This window comes from Arachis ipaensis, chromosome B3 (genome assembly GCF_059453495.1).
Source record: "Arachis ipaensis isolate K30076 ecotype BB chromosome B3, ASM5945349v1, whole genome shotgun sequence".
NCBI lineage: Eukaryota > Viridiplantae > Streptophyta > Magnoliopsida > Fabales > Fabaceae > Arachis > Arachis ipaensis.
This window is the reverse complement of record NC_142438.1, coordinates 10,001-21,415: the sequence shown is the minus strand read 5'-3', so window position 1 is coordinate 21,415 and position 11,415 is coordinate 10,001. Positions and strand designations below refer to the sequence as shown.

At 36.2% G+C, this 11,415-nt stretch overlaps 1 protein-coding gene across 1 annotated transcript in view; it reads right to left on the bottom strand.

The window, feature by feature from the left end:
• Positions 1-10,911: 10,911 nt before the first annotated feature.
• The window catches only part of LOC148569615 (uncharacterized), a gene marked incomplete at its 5' end in the record, with an annotated part of 5,814 nt that continues 5,310 nt past the window's right edge, over positions 10,912-11,415 (bottom strand). The window contains one exon of the mRNA XM_088509029.1: positions 10,912-11,013. Within this exon, the coding sequence (XP_088365155.1) occupies positions 10,912-11,013 (102 nt within the window). The remainder of the gene's footprint in view (positions 11,014-11,415) is intronic.

Sequence of the window (11,415 nt, the reverse complement as noted above, 5' to 3'; positions counted from 1 at the left end):
GGTTTTCTAGGGTTTTCGAGAATTTTTTAGGATTTTCTATGGTTTTCGAGGGTTTTTCTTGGGTTTTCTAGGGTTTTTCTTGGGTTTTCTAGGGTTTTCTAGGATTTTTTATGGATTTTTAGTGTTTTCTAGGGATTTTTGAGGGTTTTCTACGATTTTCTAGGATTTTTGAGGGTTTTTCTAGGGTTTTCTTTGGATTTATAGGGTTTTTAATGGTTTTCTTATGATTTTCTAGGGTTTTTGAGAGTTTTCTAGGGTTTTTTGTGGTTTTTTAGGGTTTTTCTAGTATTTTCTAGGGTTTTCTTGGGTTTTTCTAGGGTTTTCGAGGGCTTTCTAGGGTTCTCTAGGGTTTTCTTGGGTTTTTCTAGGATTTTCTAGGGTTTTCTTGGGTTTTCTACGGTTTTCTATGGATTTCTGAGGGTATTCTAGGGTTTTCTAGGTTTTTCTAGGAGTTTTCTAGGGTTTTCTACGGTTTTCTACGATTTCTAGGATTTTCTAGGGTTTTTCGAAGATTTTTGAGGTTTTTCTAGGGATTTATAGGGTTTTCTATGGTTTTCTAGGATTCTTTTAGAGTTTTCTAGGATTTTCTAGGATTTTCAAGGGTTTTCTAGAATTTTCTTGGGTTTTCTAGTGTTTTCTAGGGATTTCTGAGGGTTTTCTAGGTTTTTCTTGGAGTTTTCTATAGTTTTCTACGATTTTCTAGGATTTTCTAGCATTTTTTAGGTTTTTCTAGGGTTTTCGATGGATTTATAGGGTTTTCTATGGTTTTCTTAGGGTTTTGTAGGATTTTCGAGGGTTTTTTAGGGTTTTCTACAATTTTCAAGGGTTTTTCTAGGATTTTCTTGGGTTTTCTGGGGTTTTTCTAGGATATTCTAGGTATTTCTAGGGTTTTCTTAGTTTTTCTAGGGTTTTCTAGGGATTTTTAAGGGTTTTCTAGGATTTTCTAGGGATTTCCAGAGATTTTCTGGGGTTTTCTAGGGTTTTCTAGGACTTTCTAGAATTTTCTAGGGATTTTCTAGGATTTTCTAGGCTTTTCTATAGATTTTTAGGGTTTTCTAAGATTTTCTTTGGGTTTTCTAGGGTTTTCGAAGATTTTTTAGGGTTTTCTATGGTTTTCGAGGGTTTTTCTAGGATTTTCTAGGATTTTTCTTGGGTTTTCTAGGATTTTCAAGGGTTTTCTAGGATTTTTTAGGGATTTTTAGGGTTTTCTAGGAATTTTTCAGGGTTTTCTTCGGTTTTCTATAGTTTTCTACGATTTTCTAGGATTTTCTAGCATTTTTTAGGTTTTTCTAGGGTTTTCGATGGATTTATAGGGTTTTCTATGGTTTTCTTAGGGTTTTGTAAGATTTTCGAGGGTTTTTTAGGGTTTTCTACAATTTTCAAGGGTTTTTCTAGGATTTTCTTGGGTTTTCTGGGGTTTTTCTAGGATATTCTAGGTATTTCTAGGGTTTTCTTAGTTTTTCTAGGGTTTTCTAGGGATTTTTAAGGATTTTCTAGGATTTTCTAGGTTTTTCTAGGGATTTCCAGAGATTTTCTGGGGTTTTCTAGGGTTTTCTAGGACTTTCTAGAATTTTCTAGGGATTTTCTAGGATTTTCTATAGATTTTTAGGGTTTTCTAAGATTTTCTTTGGGTTTTCTAGGGTTTTCGAAGATTTTTTAGGGTTTTCTATGGTTTTCGAGGGTTTTTCTAGGATTTTCTAGGGTTTTTCTTGGGTTTTCTAGGATTTTCAAGGGTTTTCTAGGATTTTTTAGGGATTTTTAGGGTTTTCTAGGGATTTTTCAGGGTTTTCTTCGGTTTTCTATAGTTTTCTATGATTTTCTAAGATTTTCGAGGGTTTTTTTAGGGTTTTCTTTGGATTTATAGGGTTTTCTATAGTTTTCTTAGGATTTTCTAGGATTTTCGAGAGTTTTTTAGGATTTTCTATGGTTTTCGAGGGTTTTTTTAGGGTTTTTCTAGTATTTTCTAGGGTTTTCTAGGATTTTTTCTAGGATTTTCGAGGATTTTCTAGGGTTTTCTATGGTTTTCGAGGGTTTTTCTAGGATTTTCTAGGGTTTTTTTGGGTTTTCTAGGGTTTTCTAGGGATTTCTGAGGGTATTATAGGATTTTCTAGGAGTTTTCTAGGATTTTCTAGGAGTTTTCTAGGATTTTCTATGGTTTTCTACGATTTTCTAGGATTTTCTAGGGTTTTTCTAGAATTTTCTAGGGTTTTCTAGGGTTTTTCTAGGGTTTTCGAGGGTTTTCTAGGGTTTTCTATGGTTTTCGAGGGTTTTTCTAAGATTTTCTAGGGTTTTCTTGGGTTTTCTAGGGTTTTCTAGGAATTTCTGAGGGTATTCTAGGGTTTTATAGGTTTTTCTAGGAGTTTTCTAGGATTTTCTACGGTTTTCTACGATTTCCTAGGATTTTTTAGGGTTTTTCGAGGATTTTCTATGGACTTATAGGGTTTTCTATGGTTTTCTTAGGGTTTTCTATGGTTTTCAAGGATTTTTCTGGGATTTTCTACGGTTTTCTAGGATTTTCTGGGGTCTTTCTAGGATTTCCTAGGATTTTCTTGGATTTTCTAGTGTTTTCTAGGGATTTCTAAGAGTTTTCTTGGGATTTTTAGGATTTTTCTAGAGTTTTCTAGGATTTTCTAGAAATTTCAAGGGTTTTCTAGGGATTTCTGAGGATTTTCTAGGTTTTTCTTGGTGTTTTCTAGGGTTTTCTACGATTTTCTAGGATTTTCTACTGTTTTCTAGGGATTTCTAAGGGTTTTCTAGGGATTTCTAAGGGTTTTTTGGGGATTTCTAGGATTTTTCTAGAATTTTCTAGGATTTTCTTGGATTTTCAAGGGTTTTCTATGGTTTTCTAGGGATTTCTGAGGATTTTCTAGGTTTTTCTAGGGTTTTCTACGATTTTCTAGGATTTTCTAGCGTTTTTTTAGGTTTTACTAGGGTTTTCGATGGATTTATAGGGTTTTCTATGGTTTTCTTAGGGTTTTCTAGGATTTTCGAGGATTTTTTAGAGTTTTCTACAATTTTCAAGGGTTTTTCTAGGATTTTCTTGAGTTTTCTGGGGTTTTTCTAGGATATTTTAGGTTTTTCTAGGGTTTTCTTGGGTTTTCTAGGGTTTTCTAGGGATTTCTAAGGGTTTTCTAGGATTTTCTAGGTTTTTCTAGGGATTTTCAGGAGTTTTCTAGGATTTTTTAGGACTTTCTAGGATTTTCTAGAGATTTTCTAGAAAATCCTAAGAAAACCATAGAAAACCCTATAAATCCAAAGAAAACCCTAGAAAACCCTATGGTTTTTTATAGTTTTCTACGATTTTCTAGGATTTTCGAGGGTTTTTCTAGGGTTTTCTTTGGATTTATAGGGTTTTCTATGGTTTTCTTAGGATTTTCTAGGGTTTTCGAGAGTTTTGTAGGGTTTTCTATGGTTTTTGAGGGTTTTTTAGGGTTTTTCTAGTATTTTCTAGGGTTTTCTGGGGTTTTTCTAGGGTTTTCGAGGGTTTCCTAGGATTTTCTTGGGTTTTCTGGGGTATTTCTAGGATATTCTAGGTTTTTCTAGGGTTTTTTTGGGTTTTCTATACTTTTCTAGGGATTTCTAAAGGTTTTCTAGGATTTTCTAGGGATTTCCATAGATTTTATGGGTTTTGTAGGACTTTCTAGGATTTTCTAGGGATTTTCTAGGATTTTCTAAGCTTTTCTAGAGATTTTTAGGGTTTTCTAAGATTTTCTTTGGGTTTTCTAGGGTTTTTGAGGATTATTTAGGGTTTTCTATGGTTTTCGAGGGTTTTTCTAGGGTTTTCTAGGGTTTTTCTAGGAATTTTTTAGGGTTTTCTAGGGATTTTTGAGGGTTTTCTACGGTTTTCTATAGTTTTTTACGATTTTCTAGGATTTTCGACGGTTTTCTAGGGTTTTCTTTGGATTTATAGGATTTTCTATGGTTTTCTTAGGATTTTCTAGGGTTTTCGAGAGTTTTTAGTGTTTTCTATGGTTTTCGAGGGTTTTTTTAGGGTTTTTCTATTATTTTCTAGGGTTTACTGGGGTTTTTCTAGGGTTTTCGAGGGTTTTCTTGGATTTTCTATGGTTTTCGAGGGTTTTTCTAGGATTTTCTAGGGTTTTCTTGAGTTTTCTAAGGTTTTCCAGGAATTTCTGAGGGTATTCTAGGTTTTTCTAGGATTTTCTACGGTTTTTTACAATTTTGTAGGATTTTCTAGGGTTTTTCGAGGATTTTCTAGGATTTTCTATGGATTTATAGGGTTTTCTATAGTTTTCTTAGGGTTTTCTATAGTTTTCAAGGGTTTTTCTGAGATTTTCTACGATTTTTTTGGATTTTCTGGGGTTTTTCTAGGATTTTCTAGGATTTACTTGGATTTTTAGGGTTTTCTAGGGATTTCTAAGGGTTTTCTACGGATTTCTAGGATTTTTCTAGAGTTTTCTAGGATTTTCTAGGATTTTCAAGGGTTTTCTAGAATTTTCTTGGGTTTTCTAGGGTTTTCTAAGGATTTCTAAGGGTTTTCTAGGTTTTTCTTGAAGTTTTCTAGGGTTTTCTAGGGATTTTCTTGGATTTTCTAGGATTTTCAAGGGTTTTCTAAAATTTTTTTTGGGTTTTCTAGGGTTTTCTAGGGATTTCTGAGGGTTTTCTAGGGTTTTCTTGGAGTTTTCTAGGGTTTTCTACGATTTTCTAGCTTTTTTAGGTTTTTCTAGGGTGATTATATGGATTTATAGGGTTTTCTATGGTTTTCTTAGGGTTTTATAGGATTTTTCAGAGTTTTTTAGGGTTTTCTACAATTTTCAAGAGTTTTTCTAGGATTTTCTTTGGTTTTCTGGGGTTTTTCTACGATATTCTAGGTTTTTCTAGGGTTAGCTTGTGTTTTCTAGGATTTTCTGAGGATTTCTAAGGGTTTTCTAGGATTTTCAAAGATTTTCTGGGATTTTCTATGATTTTCTAGGACATTCTAGGATTTTCTAGGGATTTTCTAGGATTTTCTAGGATTTTCTAGGCTTTTCTAGATATTTTTAGGATTTTCTGAGATTTTCTTTGGGTTTTCTAGGGTTTTCGAGGATTTTTTAGGGTTTTGTATGATTTTCGAGGGTTTTTCTAGGGTTTTTCTTGGGTTTTCTAGGATTTTCAAGGGGTTTCTATGATTTTTTAGAGATTTTTAGGATTTTCTAGGAATTTTGAGGGTTTTCTACGGTTTTCTATAGTTTTCTACGATTTTCTAGGATTGTCAAGGGTTTTTCTAGGGTTTTCTTTGGATTTATAGGGATTTCTATAGTTTTCTTAGGATTTTCTAGGGTTTTCGAGAGTTTTTTAGGGTTTTCTATGGTTTTCGAGGGTTTTTTAGGGTTTTTCTACTATTTTCTAGGTTTTTTTGGGATTTTTGTAGGGTTTTCGAGAGTTTTCTAGGATTTTATATGGTTTTCGATGGACTTTCTAGGATTTTCTAGGGTTTTCTTGGGTTTTCTAGGGATTTTTGAGGGTATTCTAGGGTTTTCTAGGTTTTTCTAGGAGTTTTCTAGGGTTTTCTACGGTTTACTATGATTTTCTAGGATTTTTTAGGGTTTTTCGAGGATTTTCTAGGATTTTCTATGGATTTATAGGGTTTTCTATGGCTTTCTTAGGGTTTTCTATGGTTTTCAAGGATTTTTCTGGAATTTTCTATGGCTTTCTAGGATTATCTGGGGTTTTTCTAGGATTTTCTAGGATTTTCTTGAATTTTCTAAGATTTTCTAGAGATTTCTAAGGGTTTTCTAGGATTTTTCTAGAGTTTTCTAGGATTTTCTAGGATTTTCAATGGTTTTCTAGAATTTTCTTGGGTTTCTAGGGTTTTCTAGGGATTTCTGAGGGTTTTCTAAGTTTTTCTTGGAGTTTTCTAGGATTTTCTACGATTTTCTAGGATTTTCTAGCATTTTTTTAGGTTCTTCTAAGGTTTTCGATGGATTTATAGGGTTTTCTATGGTTTTCTTAGGGTTTCCTAGGATTTTTGAGGGTTTTTTAGGGTTTTCTATAATTTTCAAGGGTTTTTCTAGGATTTTCTTGGGTTTTCTGTGGTTTTTCTAGGATATTCTATGTTTTTGTAAAATTTTCTTGGATTTTCTAGGGTTTTCTAGGGATTTCTAAGAGTTTTCTAGGATTTTCTAGGTTTTTCTAGGGATTTTCAGAGATTTTCTGGGGTTTTCTAGGATTTTCTAGAACTTTCTAGGTTTTTCTAGGGATTTTCTAGATATTTTTAGGGTTTTCTATGGTTTTACTTGGGTTTTCTAGGATTTTGAAGGGTTTTCTAGAATTTTTTAGAATTTTTTAGGGATTTTTAGGGTTTTCTAGGGATTTTTGAAGGTTTTCTACGGTTTGCAATAGTTTTTTACGATTTTCTTGGATTTTCGAGGGTTTTTCTAGGGTTTTCTTTGGATTTATAGGGTTTTTTATGGTTTTCTTTGGATTTTCTAGGGTTTTCGAGAGTTTTGTAGGGTTTTCTATGGTTTTCGAGTGTTTTTTAGGGTATTTGATAGGGTTTTCTGGGTTTTTTCTAGGGTTTTTGAGGGTTTTCTAGGGTTTTTTATGATTTTCGATGTTTTTTCTAGGATTTTCTAGGGTTTTCTTGGGTTTTCTAGGAATTTCTGAGGGTATTCCAGGGTTTTCTAGGTCTTTCTGGTAGTTTTCTAGGGTTTTCTACGGTTTTCTACAATTTTTTAGGATTTTCAAGTGTTTTTCGAGGATTTTCTATGGATTTATAGGGTTTTCTTAGGGTTTTCTATGGTTTTCAATGGTTTTTCTGGGATTTTCTACGATTTTCTAGGATTTTCTGGGGTTTTTGCTACGATTTTCTAGGATTTTCTTGGATTTTCTAGGGTTTTCTAGCGATTTCTAAGGGTTTTCTAGGGATTTCTAGGATTTTTCTAGAGTTTTCTAGGATTTTCTAGGATTTTCAATGATTTTATAGAATTTTCTTGGGTTTTCTAGGGATTTTTGAGGATTTTCTAGGTTTTTCTCGGAGTTTTCTAGAGTTTTCTACGATTTTCTAGGATTTTCTAGAGTTTTTTTATGTTTTTGTAGGGTTTTCGATGAATTTATAGGGTTTTCTATTGTTTTCTTAGGGTATTCTAGGATTTACAAGGGTGTTTTAGGGTTTTCTACAATTTTCAAGGTTTTTCTAGGATTTTTTTGGGTTTTCTGGGAATTTTCTAGGATATTCTAGATTTTTCTAGGGGTTTCTTGGGTTTTCTAGGGTTTTTTAGGGATTTCCAAGGATTTTCTGTGGTTTTCTAGGATTTTCTAGGACTTTCTAGGATTTTCTAGGGATTTTCTAGGATTTTCTAGACTTTTCTAGAGATTTTTAGGGTTTTCTAAGATTTTCTTTGGATTTTCTAGGATTTTCGAGAATTTTTTAGGGTTTTCTACAATTATATTATATGCATATATGTATACTAAAAGTGAATTACATTTTATTACATGTTGAAATAGATATAAAAATAAATTAAAAATATGTAAAACATATATACATAAATACAATTAATTAGTTTTTAGCATAAGTAAAGTATTTTTTAATGCTATTAAAAATTCCTCCCACCCCACTCAATCAATTCTCGGTCTCAAAGTTCGTACCTTAAATAAAAAATTCTGTGCCACAATGGATGCCAGACCAGAAAAATACTTCCCTAATTTTAAAAATATTCTTTATATTTTTAATGGACATTTAAAAGAGAAAGATCATAAATTTTTCTCATTTCTTTTTTAACGATGCATCCTTAGATTTAATTTTATAAATGACTATTTTCATTTATATACATTGTTATTGCAATAAATAATTTGTTTCCGTAACTATAGCAATAATGTAATAAAAAATATTATTATAATAGAAGAAATATAGATTAAATTGTAATGCTAATCATTATCTATGGATAATGAACCTATGTCTTTAAACTTGAAATATTATGGATTTTGATTTGATTTTTATGTGTTATTGGTTTAATAAAAATTCAACAAATTTTTTTGTATCTTTTTTTTTAAATTTTGATACAGGGTCTACATATTTTTAACATTATATTTTAAAAAAATCTCTAAACGAATAAAAATTTAATATTTAGAAGCCCCAAATAGTCTTTTAAAAGACGAACCAAATTATTGCACACCTTTACAAATTTCAAACAAATATAGTAGTTTGATGAATGTCTAAAGAAATAAAGAAAATAACAATAGAACTCAACCAAAATTTATAAACTAAATTTTTATGTATTTAAGCTATTTGCAATAGCTACTAACATTAAATTTTTTATAGAACTATCTAACTATACAGTAGTGTATAAATAAAAATATTTGATTTAGTTGTTCACTTATTTATTTTTTATTACTATAAATACAAATATTTCATTAGAATTTAGATAATAGTATATTACTAATATACATAATAATTAAGCTTGGAAAATAAAATTCACCACATTTCCAAGTCTAAAGAAACATGTCAAGCTAAGTTTACTAAAAAAAAAAAAATTTTAGTGTAAATTTTATATGCACTATTTTAGTAATTATATTTTATATATAAAAAGTAGAGATTTATTATGGAAAAAAATAATCGTGCATAAATTTTGAAATATTTTTATTCTGTTATAAATAATTATTGCTACTCTATTATATTTTTGTATTTATAATTTTTTTAAAAATAATATAAATTTAAAATTTATTCACTTAAATATGAAGAGAATAATTAAATGATAGATTAAAACTTCTAATTATTGGTCAATTTAAATTCGTAACTTGTATTATAGTTGTGACGAATTACATATAATATGTTGAAAAGAATTAAAGAACTCCTGTTCCTGATTCTTGTGTGATCTGAACTAGTTTAAATCTAACGTGGGCAAAACCAATTGGCCCAACCTTAAGACCAAACGAATAAGAAATCGCCATGTAACCACATTCCCATACGGTGCAGCCGCACCAGAACCCGCCCGCATATCTCTCTCTCTTCCCCTCACCCTAGTGTTCCTGATTCAAAGATCTGGAAAACACACACACACTCTCTCTCTCTCTGTTTCTTTCATTCATTTCTTTCCTTCGTTTTTTTCTTTTTAATTTGGCATTGGTTCTGTTTCTCTGGCTAGGACGGAACCGATCGAGCGAAGCACATCGTCGTCAATGAGCACGGTGTTTCTTCACCGTCGGCGCGAGCCCTTCGAGCACGTTCTCTTACCCATCCCGAAGCTCATATTCTCGGACCCCGCTGAAACCCTAATTTCGCTGAAGCAGAAGCTTCTTGAGCTCTCCTCCGGTTGCAAAGGCGATCTGGCGGCGATGTCGGAGTCTCTTCAGATCTCGCTCGAGCACGCCAGGCTCGTCCTGGACACGCTTTCCTCCGTCCTCCCATCTTCGGAGCCCGAGGTAGCCACCGCCGAAGTCTCCGCCGTCGACTCGAATGATCTGTTGCTGTTCCTGTATAGTAAATCCTACAAGAGGCTCCTGCCGCGCACGCACAACGACTCCGTCCCCGTTGCTGACGTCTGGCCTTCGATGGTTACTTGTCCGCTCTCTGGCCGCTTCAGTTTCAATTATCCCTTCCCGGACGCAATCTATTTTTGGTCCAATGTGATTAGTTTTGTGTTAATCGTGGTCTTAAATTCTTTAGTTATTTGGATGTATTTGTTGAGGTTGGTTTCTAATTTCATGGATTACAGCGTTTGTTTCGGTCGCTGTAGTAATTTTAATGGTTTTTTTGTGGCTCCTGTTCTGTTATTCTGTCTTTCTCTCGGTTAACCTGGTAGCAAATTTCGATTCTAGTGATTCTGTTGATGCTGAAGAGAAGTTTTGATTTTCTGATTTTTGGTGCGTTTGGGGTTTTGGGGTTTGATTTTGGGGGTTGGGGCTTAGGGTTTGGGTTTTGGGGCTTGGGGTTGAGGGTTGAGGGTTGAGGGTTGAGGGTTGAGGGTTGAGGGTTTAAGGTTTGGGGTTTGGGGTTTGGGGTTGAGGGTTGGGGTTTAGGGTTGAGGGTTGGGGTTTAGGGTTTGGGGCCTAGGGCCTAGGGCCTAGGGCTTATGGTTTATGGTTTATGGTTTAGGGTTTAGGGTTTAGGGTTCGGGGTTCGGGGTTCGGGGTTCGGGGTTCGGGGTTCGGGGTTCGGGGGTCCGGGGTCCGGGGTCCGGGGTCTCGGGTCCGGGGTCCGGGTCCGAGTTCCGGGTTCCGGGTTCCGGGTTCAGGGTTCAGGGTTCAGGGTTCAGGGTGTAGGGTGTAGGGTGTAGGGTGTATGGTGTATGGTGTAGGGTTTAGGGTCTAGGGTTTAGGGTTTAGGGTTTGGGGTGTAGGGTGTAGGGTGTAGGAGGGTTTAGGGTTTAGGGTCTAGGGCTTATGGTCTATGGCTTAGGGCTTAGGGCTTAGGGCTTAGGGCTTAGGGCTTAGGGCTTAGGGCTTAGGGTTTATGGTTGAGGGTTTAGGGTTTAGGGTTGAGGGTTTAGGGTTGAGGTTTTAGGGTTTAGGGTTTAGGGTTTGGGGTTTTAGGGTTTGGGGTTTGGGGTTTGGGGTTTTAGGGTTTGGGGTTAGGGTCTAGGGTCTAGGGTCTAGGGTCTAGGGCTTAGGGCTTAGGGTCTATGGCTTAGGGTCTATGGCTTAGGGTCTAGGGTCTAGGGCTTATGGCTTAGGGCTTAGGGCTTATGGTTTAGGGCTTAGGGTTTAGGGTTTAGGGCTTAGGGCTTAGGGTCTATGGTTTAGGGTTTAGGGCTTATGGTTTAGGGCTTAGGGCTTAGGGCTTAGGGTCTATGGTTTAGGGCTTAGTTTCTATGGTTTAGGGCTTAGGGTTTATGGTTTATGGTTTAGGGTTTAGGGTTTAGGGGTTAGGGTTTAGGGCTCAGGGCTCAGGGCTCAGGGCTCAGGGCTCAGGGCTCAGGGCTCAGGGCTCAGGGCTCAGGGCTCAGGGCTCAGGGCTCAGGGCTCAGGGCTCAGGGCTCAGGGTCTGGGGTCTGGGGTCTGGGGTCTGGGGTCTGGGGTCTGGGGTCTGGGGTCTGGGGTCTGGGGTTTTGGGGTCTGGGGTCTGGGGTCTGGGGTTTGGGGTTTAGGGTTTAGGGTTTAGGGTTTCGGGGTTCGGGGTTCGGGGTTCGGGGTTCGGGGTTCGGGGTTCGGGGTTCGGGGCCTGGGGCCTAGGGCCTGGGGCCTGGGGCCTGGGGCCTAGGGTTCAGGGTCTAGGGTTCAGGGTTCAGGGTTCAGGGTCTAGGGTCTAGGGTCTAGGGTCTAGGGTCTAGGGTCTCGGGTCTCGGGTCTCGGGTCTCGGGTCTCGGGTCTTGGGGTCTGGGGTCTGGGCTCAGGGCTCAGGGCTCAGGGCTCAGGGCTCAGGGCTCAGGGCTCAGGGGGTTTAGGGTTTAGGGTTCATGGTTCAGGGTTTAGGGCTCAGGGTTCATGGTTCAGGGTTCAGGGTTCAGGGTTTAGGGTTTATGGTTTAGGGCCTAGGGCCTA